General features: G+C 67.0%; 3 protein-coding genes across 5 annotated transcripts in view; 2 read left to right on the top strand and 1 right to left on the bottom strand.

Moving 5' to 3' along the window:
* HMG20B (high mobility group 20B) overlaps positions 1-1,928 on the top strand; it is a 5,113-nt gene extending 3,185 nt beyond the window's left edge. For both annotated transcript variants that reach the window (XM_027908056.1, XM_027908055.1), the window contains 2 exons: positions 158-195; positions 816-1,928. In XM_027908056.1, coding sequence (XP_027763857.1) covers positions 158-195; positions 816-828 — 51 coding nt within the window. In that variant the 3' untranslated portion in view covers positions 829-1,928. The remainder of the gene's footprint in view (positions 1-157; positions 196-815) is intronic.
* Positions 1,929-2,204: 276 nt separating this feature from the next.
* GIPC3 (GIPC PDZ domain containing family member 3) lies at positions 2,205-4,709 on the top strand. Its single transcript, XM_027908075.1, has 6 exons — positions 2,205-2,462; positions 2,916-3,101; positions 3,371-3,551; positions 4,013-4,125; positions 4,295-4,376; positions 4,558-4,709. The coding sequence occupies exons 1-6, from the start codon at positions 2,205-2,207 to the stop codon at positions 4,707-4,709; spliced, it is 972 nt and encodes a 323-aa protein (XP_027763876.1).
* Positions 4,710-5,104: 395 nt separating this feature from the next.
* Positions 5,105-11,473, bottom strand: TBXA2R (thromboxane A2 receptor). Of its 2 annotated transcripts, none has more exons than XM_027908053.1 (3): positions 11,237-11,473; positions 5,795-6,702; positions 5,105-5,428 (listed from the first exon to the last, which is right to left on the bottom strand). In XM_027908053.1, exons 2-3 carry the CDS (start codon positions 6,599-6,601, stop codon positions 5,174-5,176), a joined length of 1,062 nt encoding a protein of 353 aa, XP_027763854.1. In that variant the 5' UTR covers positions 6,602-6,702; positions 11,237-11,473; the 3' UTR covers positions 5,105-5,173. The 2 variants fall into 2 exon arrangements, with proteins under 2 accessions (XP_027763854.1, XP_027763853.1); XM_027908052.1 differs by lacking the exon at positions 11,237-11,473 and adding an exon at positions 10,906-10,968.
* Between the last annotated feature and the right edge of the window lie 1,874 nt (positions 11,474-13,347).

Below are 13,347 nucleotides of genomic sequence, written 5' to 3'. Positions count from 1 at the left end.
CCAGCCACCAGTGCATGGGCAGGGCTGGGTGGGGACCCGCTCACCGGGCTGTCACCTCCCAGGCACCGGGGAGACCCCCACGCTGAGCACCCTGGACTTCTACATGGCCAAACTGCACAGTGCCATCGAGAGCAACCCCCTGCAGCACGAGCCGCTGGTGCTGCGCGTCAAGGAGATCCTGTCCCGGATCGCAAGGTGAGCACAGGGGCAGGGGGTGATGGGAGCTGAGCAGGGAGGGAGTGGACAGGAATGGGCTCAGAGCTGCTTGGGGGAGCTGTGGGAGAGGGAAGCCCTGTCCCTGAGTTCAAGGAGTATCCCCAAATTCAAAGACAGAGCTGCTGGAGCAAGCCAAGAGGAGGCCACGGAGATGCTGCCAGGGCTGGAGCCCCTCTGCTCTGGAGCCAGGCTGGGAGACCTGGGGGGGTTCACCTGGAGAAGAGAAGGCTCCAGGGAGACCTGAGAGCCCCTTGCAGGGCCTAAAGGGGCTCCAGGAGAGCTGGAGAGGGACTGGGGACAAGGGATGGAGGGACAGGACAAGGGGCAATGGCTTCCCAGTGCCAGAGGGCAGGGTGAGATGGGATATTGGGAAGGAATTGTTGGCTGTGAGGGTGGGCAGGCCCTGGCACAGGTTGCCCAGAGCAGCTGTGGCTGCCCCTGGATCCCTGGAAGTGTCCAAGGTCAGGTTGGACAGGGTTTGGAGCCGCCTGGGCTGGTGGAAGGTGTCCCTGCCCATGGCAGGGGGTGGGATGAGATGAGCTCTAAGGTCCCTCCCAACCCAAACCATTCTGGGGTTCTGTGCTTTCCTCCCTCCTCAGTGAACACTTGTGAGAGGACCAGTCCCTCTGGAGCCTGGGGCTGGCTGGACCCTGTCCCTGTCCCTTGGAGCTCACGCAAGGGACAGTCTCTGCCAGGGGTCCGGCTGCTTCCCCCCCACCCCTCGCACCTTTCAGCGTGAGCCGGGACCCCCCAGCCCGACCCTGCGGCTGCACCAGCTCCAGGACCTCGAGCTTCGGGGGAGAGGTGGTGGCAGAGCTGAGAGCCCATCCAGTGTGGGGTGAGGGGTCACTGGTGGTGTGAGCACCCCCCACTCTCCCATGAGCCCCCCAGCTCCGCCTTGCTCAACCAGGGCTCCCCAGAGCCTGATGAGGAGGTGCTGGCGGGTTCTGACCTGGAGTGAATCCGCCTCTTCCAGGGTGACTGGGGGCTGTGGTGCTGGGGGGGTAGCGGGGGGGTGACCAGGAGTCCCTGGGGAGGCAGTGAAGTGACCGGGAGTCCCTGGAGCTTGGCACTGCCTCCCGGCCCCAGACCAGCTCGGGAACCCCTTGGTGCCATCCTGCAGTGAGATTGGGGGCAGCTCCTTCCCCCTGCCTCTGCCTTTATTTAATCATCCCCATGGGTGCCTTCAGCCACTGTCCCTGTCGCTTTGCCTGGCCCCTCTCTTTCCCCCCCACCTTTGGGACCAGGCAGGGAGTTCCTGAAGGCAATAAACGGCCTCGTGCTGGAGGGGAGCTGGGACAGACCCCTTCCTGCAGTGGGGACCCCTGGGTGGGGAGGAGCTGGGACTGACCCCTTCCCTCAGTGGGGACCCTGGGTGTGCTGCACTGGCTTTCAGCTCCTGCCCCTCGCCCCCTGCCTGAGCCCCCCTGCTCTTGTGGGACCACTGTGCTGGCAGCCACATCTGGCCGTGCTGTGCCGGGGTCGGTGTCCCCGGGGCTGCCTGTCACTAATCTCAGACTGTAATTAGAGAGTGTCTTATTTTCTTACTTAGCACTATGTGTGCCTGGCCTGGCTCTATCGTGGGTCTGGGGTATTTCCCCACCCTCTCGCCTGCCAGGCCTGTGCTCTGTACCTGCATCTCTGGTTTGCCATCTCCTGGTGCCGCTGGGCTTGGGATGGAGATGGGAGCAAATAAACGTGGGAGAAAACCACTCTGGTCTCTGTGTGTTCATGCTCGGAGGGGACTCTGGAGCTGATGCTGGATCTATTCCCAGAGGTGCTAGGGTTGGTCAGTGCCCAGCCAGGGAGGGTGGGATGGCACCGGCTCGGCTCTCCCACCTCCAGCCTGTGCAGGGCCCTTCTTACGTGGCAGAGCTCACCCGATCCCCGCGGGTGACCTGCCCCCCCAGCTCAGGTTCCCGGGCGGGGGGATCACCTTACGGCCGGCGGGGAGCCAGCCCCATCCATAATTCAGCGGTGCCGCCGGGATGCAGCGGGCGGGCAGGCACGGCCGGCAGCCCCCCGAGGGGGGGCCCCTGGAGAACGGCGTGGGGCAGGAGCCGGGGACCCCCGAGCCTCCCCCCGCCGAGGCCCCCGCGGCCCCCCGCGCCCCCCGTGCCCGGCCCAGGCTGGTGTTCCACACGCAGCTGGCCCACGGCAGCCACACGGGGCGCATCGAGGGCTTCACCAACGTCAAGGAGCTCTACGCCAAAATCGCCGAGGTCTTCGACATCTCGCCCACCGAGGTGAGGGGCTGCGGCGCCCGGGGAGGGGGCTTTGTGCCCGAGGGGGGACACCAACCCTGACGTAGTGGCTGTGGCCTGTGCTCCCACGAGTCCCCAACTCCTTGTAAATGCAGTCCCCAGAATGTCCTGGAAAAGAATGCTTTAGTCCCTGGTCTCTATTGGCTCCTCTGGGGAAGGACTGGGGGGTCTTGCCTCTGTTTCCCTCCTGCAAGGGGGCAGGGAGCCAGAGTTGCCTGTTCCCTGGCTGATTCCAGCTGCCTGGCACTGTGGGAAGGTGCGTGGGGATGGGGTAGTGTGGGGTCCTCAGGCAGGCTGGGGGTCCCTGGCCCCCACTGCTCTAGCAGTGCCCAGACCTGACTGGCCCCTGCCTTGACTCCTGCCCTGGGCCCCAACACCAACAGCCCTGCTGTGCTGGGGCATCGCCAGCCCTGCTGACGGGGCTCCCCGGGGCAGATCCTCTTCTGCACGCTCAACACGCACAAGGTGGACATGCAGAAGCTGCTGGGGGGGCAGATCGGCCTCGAGGATTTCATCTTCGCCCACGTCCGGGGTGAGACCAAGGAGGTGGAGGTGACCAAGACGGAGGACGCGCTCGGCCTCACCATCACGGACAATGGGGCTGGCTACGCCTTCATCAAGGTGAACCCCCCTAGGGGGTCGGGCTGGGGCCAGGGCAGCCCTGGGGGCTGTGGTCCCGTGGGTGACATCCCTGCTGCACCCCCTCCCTGCGACCAGGCTCCTCCCTGACTCCCCCCTGGGTCTCCACCCTGGTCCTGGGGGTCTCCCCTGCCATGGGGAAGTTTGGGGGGACCCTCCCTGCCTGACCCAGCTACTAAAGGGTGGGGGCTGTGTCTGACTGTCCCACTGTGCCACCCTGTTGCTGTGTGTCCCTGTCCCCCCACCCCCAGAGGATCAAGGAGGGGAGCATCATCAACCGGCTGCAGACGGTGTGTGTGGGGGACAGCATCGAGGCCATCAACGACCACACCATTGTGGGCTGCCGGCACTACGAAGTCGCCCGGATGCTGAGGGAGCTGCCGCGGGCCCAGCCCTTCACCCTCCGCCTGGTCCAGCCCAAAAAGGCCTTCGGTGAGTCTGGGGGTCCCCCTGGTCTTGTGCTGGGGACTAGGGAAACCTTGGAATTGTCTCCAGCCCCTGAGGCCCTGCAGCCCCCTCCCCAGGGACCAAGTGCCTCACGGATCCACCCCTGTCCCATGGACACCCCTAACCTGCACCCCTATTCTTCGTGTACTCAAGGCACCCCTACATTGCCCATATTTAGGCACTCCTCAGGTGATCCCTTCCCCTGCTCATACTCCCTGGGGGCACCCCTGTTCCTCTGTGTGCCCTGTCCTAGGCATCCATGAACACCCTGTAACCACGAGCATCCCTGAGTGTCCCCCACACACCACCCCTGTTCTGCACACAGCTCACCCTGCAGTGCCCCCGGGGGGGGCTGGGGTATGACTGGGCAGGGGGCAGAGGGGGGCTGGGGGTGCCAGGCCCTGCCTGGGCTCTCGCCCCACCTCACCCCCCGCACTGGGGCACAGACATGATCGGGCAGCGGACGCGGAGCAGCAAATCCCCAAGCGAGGGCAGAGTGGCCACTGGGAAGGAAACGCTGCGGCTGCGGACGCAGGGCCCGCCCGTGCTGGAGGAGGGGGTAAGACCAGCCCTGAGCCCCTACCCTGACCCACAGCACCGTGCTGAGGTGGGGATGAGCATCCCTGCACCCCTGGGTGGCCTCTCTGCTGCCCACACCCGCAGCACCCACCGGCACGGCTTGGTGGGAGCACAGGGGGTCCCCAGCACTGACTCCCTGGGTCCTCCAGCCCAGCCCCTCCGAGGAAGAAGCTGCTCGCCGGGTGGATGATCTGCTGGAGAGTTACATGGGCATCCGTGACAGCGAGCTGGGTGAGCTGGGGGGCCTGGACCCTGACCCAGGCCTGCCTCTGACCCTTCCTCTGCCCCTGCCCCTGCCCCTGCCCCAGCTCAGCCCCTGCCCCAACTCCTGCAAGGGCCCTTCCCTAGTTCCAGCCCCGGCCCCTTCCCCTGCCCCAGCTCCAGCCCCTGACCTGTCCCTCCTCCCCCACAGCCTCGACGATGGTGGAGGCGGCCAAGGGCAGCCCCGGCGCGGCCCAACTGGCCCGCGGGCTGGACTCGGTGCTGGGCGAGTTTGCCTTCCCCCCGGAGTTCGTGGCCGAGGTGTGGGCGGCCGTTTGTCACCCCAAGGAGGGGCAGGAGTAGCTGGAGGGTGGGCAGTGCCCCTCGCTCCCGTCCCCTCCTCGTCCCCACCCCACCTGGGGCTGGCAGTGCTGGTGGGGGTCCCCATCCTGTCCCCTGGCCCTCCTGAGCGCACCCAGGTCTGTCCCCTGGGTTGGGGGGCAGCAGGGTACCCAGCCCACCCACCTCCCCCAGAAGCCCCCAGACGCGGTGGGCAGTGGCTGTGGGTCATTAAAGCAGAGGCTGGAGCAGAAGGGCTGTTGCCGTGGTTGTCAGCAGGGCTGGGCCCCACCCAGGGTCCCCCCGGGTGTTCACCCGCAGCGAGCACCGGGAGCTGCACCGGCTGTGCTTTATTGGGGACGGGGCCCTGTGCCCCCTGCCAGGCCCCGGGGGGGGATGCGGGGCAGGGACAGCCCCTGGATGCAGGTGACGGGGACCCACCGAGGGGGCGGGATGGGGGGCTGGCCGTGTCCCCCCAGCCCGGGGCGCTACTGCAGGACGGAGCCGGCGGTGAGCTTGCGGCGCAGGGAGGGCGTGAGGGACACGATGGAGGGCCGGGGGCGCAGCCGGGGGTACACGCGCTGCAGCACCGCCCGCCGGAACAGGATGTACACCCAGGGGTCCAGGATCTGGTTCCAGGTGACCATGCGGATGTAGATGAGCAGCATCTCCTGCGTGTCCGTGGGCAGCTCCTGTGCCCGCCCGCCGGGCAGGCGCTGCAGCGCCGTCTGCACGATGAAGATCTGGGGGAGGGAAGGGGGCAGAGCGTCACTGGGGGGGTCTGTGAGCTGAGTCGGGGTGCGGGAGATGCTGAGGGTCCAGGCACTGAGCCCCTTGGAGGGGGGTCCCAGGCTGGTCCCAGGGAGCACCTGCTCTGCCTGCAGGCAGTGCTGAGCCCCAGAGCCCACAACCCAAGGGCCAACCTGGAATGCAGAGAGGTGGCACAAGGGGGACACTGAGACCCGGGGGGACACCCCCAGACCTCACCAGCAGGAGCATGGCGGGACCACGCTGAGACCTTGGACCTCCCAGGGAAGAGCAGGGGTACACCCCAAGGGTGGGACAGGGAGGAGTGGTGATGTCAGGGGGCATCGGGTCAGGGGCCTCACCAGGAGGGGCATCCAGCAGATGGTTGCGATGATCATGATGCCCACGAGCTGCACCATCATCTCCACCTCGCTGTCGCGGCGCCGCTGCACCGACTCGCGGTCGTGGTAGACGCGGCAGAGCGTGACCACGCTGACGGTGTTGAGGACGAAGGAGAGCAGCACCGACAGGATGCCCAGCAGAGCGAAGAGCAGGCAGAAGATGATGTCGCCAGTGTCGGGCAGGAGGGTGAGGAAGCACCAGGAGCCGGGGAACTGCAGCGTGTACCGGCCCAGCCCCAGCACCGGCAGCAGCCCCAGCAGGCAGGAGAAGCCCCACACCAGCCCCACCATGGCCCAGGCACGGCGCTTGGAGATGCTGGTGGAGCGGGAAAAGGGGCGGTTGATGCCCAGAAACCGCTCCCCGGCCATGGTGGCCCCCAGCAGCAGCGGGCACTGCCCGAAGAACACCATGGAGAAGCCGAGGAAGTTGCAGAGGTGGCAGTCGGGGTCCACCTCGGCCCAGGGGAACTTGATGAAGTGGTAGGGGATGATGACCGAGGCTGTCACCAGCAGCCCCATGAAGTCCGTGACCACCAGCCCGCAGAGGAAGATGAGGAAGGAGGAGCGGGCGTGGCTGGAGAGCTTGCGGGAGGAGCTGAGCAGGACGCAGAGGGCGAAGAGGTTGGAGCAGAGGCCGATGAGGCCGAAGGCCGTGGAGAACCAGGGCGAGGCGATGCTGCTCCGCGCGTTGGCGCGGCCGTCGCTGGCGTTGAACACCCCGAAACACGAGTGTGCCTGCCCAACCACGCTGCTGTTGGGGGGCTCCATATCCCCCACCCCCTCACGGCTCCTTCTGGCAGCTTCAAGCACCCTCCTGGCTCAGCTCCATGGGCTGTGCCCCCCACTGCCGGCACCGAGCCCGCCTTGCCCTGCAGGGAGAAGGGAGGCGTTTAGTGCTGTTCCCCATCACCCCCCCAGCCTGGCTCCCAGTACAGCCCTGGGGGGTGCCGAGGCCCCAGCCCTGCAGCTGCCGGGATTAACCGTCCTGGGCCACGGGCCACGTGGGGCTGCGGCCACGAGGCCGGATCCCAGCACGGCCCAGCACTGGCTTAGCTCGCTCCTGCTCCCAGGGGGACTCAGCCTGACACCCCTGGGATGTTTGCCCTCTGTCACAGTGCAGAGACCCGCTCTCGAGGATGCAGGCACAGGGGGGCTGCCCTGGGGCATGATCCTGATGCTCTCCCCATCCCTGTGCCCCACTCCTTGCTCAGTGGGGAGAAAGCTCATCCCCGCAGTGTTTGTGGGAAACTGAGGCACAGGTTGGGACATCCATGTCTGGAGCTGTGTGCTGTAAGCCTGGCACCGTGGCCAACCCACAGCCAGTGTGGGTGACATCCCTGCTCTGCTCCCCTGGGCACCCCGCAGCGGGAGCCGAGGGTTTGTCACCGGGACGGTGACAGAGCACATGGACTGGCCGTGGGCAGCCCGGTCAGTGCCACTCTGCCTCACTGGGCAGTGACCCGGAGCTGGAAGCATCCGGCAGCCGGGAATCAGAGAATCATGGAACATCCTGAGTTAGAAGGGACCCACAAGGATCATCGAGTCCAAGTCCTGGCCCTGCACAGGCTTCCTCTACTAATTAGTCCAGGCTGCACATGGGATAATGTGGGACAGAGCAGAGACACAGCAACTGCAGGAATCAACTGGAAACACAATCCCTTGCAGGGAGCAGACCCATCCTCTCCTCCTGGGACTCATTTCTCCAGGCTGTGGATGTTCTTGTCACCCCACCTGCCCCATCACACTCCCTGGCTGGCACAGTCCTCAGCCCAGTGGCCCCAGTGGGACACCCAGTGGGCTGCCCAGCTGCATCCCAGCCACCCACCCCTGCAAAGCCCCCACCACAGAGCCCTCCAGTTCTGGCAACCTTGCCTACCCCTAGTGCAGGGTGGCACTGCCACCTGTCCCCCGACCCAGGTCAAACCTCAAGCTGGCCCCCATTGGTGCCAAACCAGGTGTTTGGTCCATCACCCCACCCTGCTCTGTGTCCCCATGTCCCGGGTAATCCCTGCGCCGTGCCCCACAGTCGGTCACCCCTCACCACTCCCTCCCCAGCCTCTGGTTTGAGAGTGGCCGCAGGGCTGGGAGCCACCACACACACCCGAGGCACGCGCCGATCCCACAGCCCTGGGGGCTGGGACGGGGCCAGGCGTTGCAACATCTTCCTCTGGGGCCTCACCCAGGCAGGACGTGGGGCTGAGGGTGCTGGCACCCACCCAGCCCCACCTGTGCCCCATCACCAGCTGTGCTGTGGGTGCTGCAGCCCTGGGGAGTGGGGAAGGGGCTCAGAGTGGCAGCTGGGGCTTGTCCCTGTTCCTGTCCCATCCCGGGGCAGGGGGCTGGCGGATCACAGCAGTGATTCACTGTGAGGATGGGCCTGGCTTTTTCCGTGAGCCAAGAGCCAAAACTTGCTGCTGTTTGTTCTCGCTGGTCCCTGAGGGATGTCCATGGCGGCCCCAGAAGTGTCGGGTCCCTCCAGATCATGGTCAGGCCTTGGCGTGACATTCCAGATCCCTGAGGAGTCACCAGCCTTTCCCACGTCCTCTGGGAGGTGACAAATTCCCCCCTGCCCAACAGCGATGCCACAGGGGTGCCTGGCGTGGTGGTCCCTCTCCTGCTGTCCCTTGCCATGTGCCTGCTCACACTCTTGGGGTTCTCTTGGGGCATTGTCCCCAAGCGTTTCCCCCCTGCCCCAGAGCGTGCCCTCTGCTCCCTGAGGGTCAGGAGCTCAGGGGTCGCTGCTGCCCCTGAGAGCCCCCAGAGACTCAGAGCCGTGCCATGCTCTTGGCTGCCCACTGGCTCCCTGGGGGAGGATCTGACCCCTCCCCACAGTGTCCAGCGTGGGGGGCTCCCTGTGGTGGCACCATGGCTGGGCAAGGCGCCACAAGACCCAGAAGCTCCAAACCAGCCATCACCCACAACCTCTCCCTGTCCTTCCTTCCCCTCCTGCCCCATCACAATCACAACTCGGACCCTCACCCACCGCCCAGTGCAGCCAGGCAGGGACCCCAAGGGTAGGGGGGGACCCCGGGGTGGGCTTGGGGACTGAGCAGCCAGGCCCCCCTGCTCAGAGCTACCTCAGCCGGGCACTGCACTTAGAGGGAATCAAATATTAACGAGGGGCCACTTAAGAGCCGCAGGGCTGCGAGAGAGGGAACCCCAGCAGTGCCAGAGCAAACCAGCGGCGCCTCCGGGAAAGGGATCATGTGGGGCGGGGGGAGTCCCCTCTCCCCCTCTCCCCCCAAGGGCAGCACTTGGGTTTGGGGTTCTGGACCTGGCAAAACCCTCCCAGAGAGATCCCATGGGAACAAGGGTTTTGCAAGGGGCGCTGGGGTAAAATCCCGTGGAGAGGAGCTGCACCCGAATGTGCTGCTGGAGGCTGCGAGGCACTGGCAGCAGCAAGGGAGGGGGGGCTGCTGCGGGCACTAATGGGGTTCCTGGCACCGCCTGAGCCCGAGGGTTGATGTTCTGCTGCAGATGCACCATGGCTGCCCTGCCTCCACCAGGCACTGCTTCCTGCCCTGGCCACATCCGAGGGAAAGGCGAGAGGCTGTTGGGGAGCAGGAGGCTGCTCCTTATCTGCTCCTGCCCCAGCCCAGTCCTTCCCCAGGCTTCCTCAGGCAGGACTGGGCACGGGGCTTGCAGGATCAGGTCAGGGCAGGGAGCTGGGAGGGGAGGTTTGCTGGGCAGTGGGGCACCAGACACCTGCAAAGAGACCCCCAAACCAGGCAACAGTGACTCCCCCCATACCCCATGTGCACCCTCGGCCTGGGCTCTGCTACTGGGTTTGGCGTTTGGCCTCAGGCAGGGTAACCCTGCAGAAGGTGCTGCAGGACATTTACATTTTTCCTTTGCGTGGCCAGTCCTTCCTCCCTGTTTGGACCTCTCCAGGACAAGGACTTTCCCTTCAGGATCCCTTCTGCCTCCACAGCCTGATGTGCCTGCTGCAGGTGGTCCCATGGTTGTGAGGGAAGGACATGGTCCCACTGCCACCCACCCCCCAGGGTGGGGCTCTGGGGGCAGCAGGTCAGCTCCAGGTCATCAGCTGGGACAGGAATGGCCATGGCCACACCACGGGAATGGGGACCTGGCAGGGTCCCAGTGTCCCTCCTTGGACCCACAGTCATCCCAGGGTCCCACTGCTGGGGGAGCTGCCCTGGCCTGGCCCGGAGCTGGGGCATCCCCGGGACACCCAGGACAGAGGACATTCCTGGGAAGCAGGGACACACAAGGTGGTTCCTCGCCTGTCCCTGCTGTGGCCCAGGGCAGAGGTCCCAAACCTCTGGGCTGGCTTGGAGACAACTGGCACCATCCCCATCCCAACCTCCGGGGCCCTGGAGCCGGGTAGGAGTGGCTGGGGGTTCACCCTGGGTGCCCTTGGGTGCAGGAGCCGGGGCTCGGCAGCCCTGGGGGGGTCGGACCAGTCTCCCCCCCCTCCCCCCTTCCTCCGCGGCTGCCCCCTCTCGCAGCATCGCAGCATCTCGAGGGCGTCAAGGTCGCTGGGCTGTCCACCCCGGCCTCCCGAAATAGCCCTTTCCTTTCCCGGCCCTTTCCCGGTCCTTTCCTGACTCTTTCTCGGCTCTTCCCAGCGGAGCGGGCGGCACATGGGGTCGGGCGGGGGCGGCCGGAGGGGACCCGTCCCGACAGGGGAGCCCCCAGAGCAAATCCCGGTGCCGAGGGGAAGCCTGGGACGTGCCCGCCGTGGACCCCTGGCCCCGGGGACAGACAGCGGGGGATGCCACGTCTTCGTCCCCCGTCGTGGGGTCTCTGCTTCCCCTTCCCCGAAACGCACCCGATCCTCGGTTTGTGTGTGAACTGGGGGGCTGAGCCGAACGCGAGTGTCCGGAGAGCCCCGAGAGAGCCGAAAGCCCCGCACGGGTCCCCGCACAGCCCCTCCGTCTGTCTGTCCCAGCCCTTCGGTCTGCCCATCCATCCCGGTCTCTGTCCATCCTTCCCGGTCTCTCTGTCCGTCCATCCCAGACTTCTGGACTCTTTGTTCTCCTCAGCCTCCCCACCCCCGCATCCTTCGCCCCCCTCCAACGCTCCCCTTCCCGCGCAGACCCGGGCCCTACCTCGCTGTCGGCGGGACCCACCCGGCTCGGCTCAGCCCGGCTCGGCTCAGCCCGGCTCGGCTCAGCCCGGCTCGGCTCAGCCCCGGGGGGAAAAGGCGGGGGAAGGGCCGGGCTCGCCGCTCCCCCCGGAACCGGCCCGTCCCTCTCCGTTCCCTCCCTGCTCAGGACGGGGTTCCCTCCGGGCGAGGGTCGCGCCTCGGCCCCATCGCCCCCGCAACCCCCGCAGCTTCCCCTGGCGCAGCCCCCCCGTACGGTGCCCAAAGACCCCCGGGCGGTGGCCGCAGCACCCGCGGCTGGTCCGAGTCGGGGCCGGACCCGCCCCGTTACTCACTTGTTTACCCGAGTGGGTCCCTGTCCGGGCGGGGGGGGATCCGGCCGTGCCGCCCCCTCGGCTGCGGGATCCCACGGAGAGGGGAGTCCCCACTGAGCCCCGCAGCGGCCCCCGGACCCGGGAAGGGGGGTGTCGGAGGGCCGGAGTCCCCGCAGCGTCCCTGGGTGCCCCCGCAGCCCCGGGGAGGATTCGCACCCCGGAGATTTTCCCACTCGGGATGTCACTGCGCTGTCCAAAGCCGCGGCCAGCCGGGGTGGCACGTCCACAGGCACTGTCGCCTCCCGCGGTCCCAGGACGCGACAGTCTCCGCTGCTGCTCCTCGTGCTCCGCCGGGGAGGGCAGAGCCCGGCCCCGGCCCCGGCGGCTCCATCAGCTCCGGAGCGCTGGGAGCGCCTGAGCCCGCGGGGGACGCGGGGACATCCCGAGCGCGCAGCATCCCGCCAAGGCCGGCGGGGCCGGGCGGTGGTGGCCGGGCGGGAGGTTTTCCTGCGGCTCGCTCGGCACTGCGGGGCTGCAGACGCCCATCATCCCGCCGTGCCTTGGCCTGGAGCAAGGACTGGCACGGAGAAAGCCCGGGCAGAGGGCAGGCCCAGCCCGCAGAACTGGGTCGCGGCGAGGATCCTGTGCCGGGGGCAGGAACGAAACCCGCGGGGCTCAGCAGGCGCTGCCGTGCCCGGGCCGTGCCGGGTGTGCCCGGGAGCAGCGGCGCTCTCGGAGATGTGGGCACGGGGGGGCGGCTCCACCAACTGCCACCCCCCGGGCGTGAGCCCGGCCGAGCTGCCGTGCCCTCCAAACCCAGCTCAGGGCTGTGCCAAACCACGAGGCAGCTCCCCGAAACACGGAGGGGAGATGCAGACGGGAGCACTGAGAGCCGTCAGGGCAGGGAAAAAGCCATCAGAGGGGCTTCAGGCTGGGGACACAGTGGGATGTTTTTGGTGGAAGTCCCCCTACCCCTGCGTGTGTGTGTGCCCAGGAGGGACAGGGGCTGTGGGCAGGGTGGCTCTGCCAGGCAGTTGAGCAGGGAGGGCACCCAACCACCAACCAAACCTTGGGGTCTGGCTTTTCTTTTTCCCATTTCCTCTAAAGCCATCCCTGGCTGGGCCTTCGCTCTCTTCCTGTGCTGAGCCCTGAAACACTCCTGTGCAGGCAGTGGCTGGAAATAACTCACAGGAAGGAGAGCGCAGGGGATGTGTCCGGTGCAGCTGCCGGCCCCGGGGACATCCGACAGGATGGGGAGGGGGGAACCAACGTGCAGGGCCAAGGCAGTTGGGGTGCCCTCCACCCCCAGGCTGAGCCCCACATGCCTGGGCAGTCGGGGCAGGCGTGGGAGCCCCCTGAGCACGAGCTCCCACGGTGTCTGCAGGGCTGGATCCTGCCAGCAGAGCAGGACAGGGTGACCCTCCCGAGCCGGGGGGCAGCCACCGAGGCCTGGAGGCCCCCACACAGCAGGGTTGGCTCTGCCCCAGTGCTGGGGGATTGGGGCAGCCCCCCACGTCCCTGTGCCATGGGGCTGTACGGGGGGCAGTGGATGCAGGGAGGAAACAGCCTCACTGTGACAATTCCCTGCCAGGATGGAGGTTTCCTGTGCCCCCGGGCATTACTCACACACCAGCACTGTTTGGGGGATCCTGGGGATGGAGCCATCCCAGGCACTCGTGGCTGTGCCCCATGGCCACCATCTGGAGGCACCAACACCAGCAAGTCCCAGCTCAGCCCCGAAGTGCCCCTCAAGACACCCCAAACCTGGCTGAGCATCACTTGGGGCCCTCAAGGACCCCCAGCTCAGGGATGGGGTTCTGGTAGTGCAGCTGCCTCTTGCCCAGGGCAGCGAGAGCCTCACAGGCACGATGTGGGAGGGACTGCAGGCCATGGAATCCGGATTTTCCCCTGTAAGGAGATATCCCAGCCAGCACCCCTCTCCTCCGCCCTGCTGCAGCAGACGCCTGGCAGCCACTGAAGCTTCCCATGCCACAGCCAGGGCTGAGGGATGTGACGGCGCTCCCAGGCTGGGGAAGCCAAATTCCAGGGGAGGACGTGCCAGGGATGGGGCCGGGGGGAGGGTGAGGGGCCCCAGAGGGGTCTCTGGAGCAGGAAAAGGGGCAGTGCTGTGC

Source organism: Empidonax traillii, unplaced genomic scaffold (assembly GCF_003031625.1).
Source record: "Empidonax traillii isolate 1590-97213 ecotype Southwest subspecies unplaced genomic scaffold, ASM303162v1 scaffold1602:size438507, whole genome shotgun sequence".
In the NCBI taxonomy this organism is placed as follows: Eukaryota; Metazoa; Chordata; class Aves; order Passeriformes; family Tyrannidae; genus Empidonax; species Empidonax traillii.
Note: the sequence above shows the minus strand (reverse complement) of the source record. Positions and strands in the feature narration are given on the sequence as shown.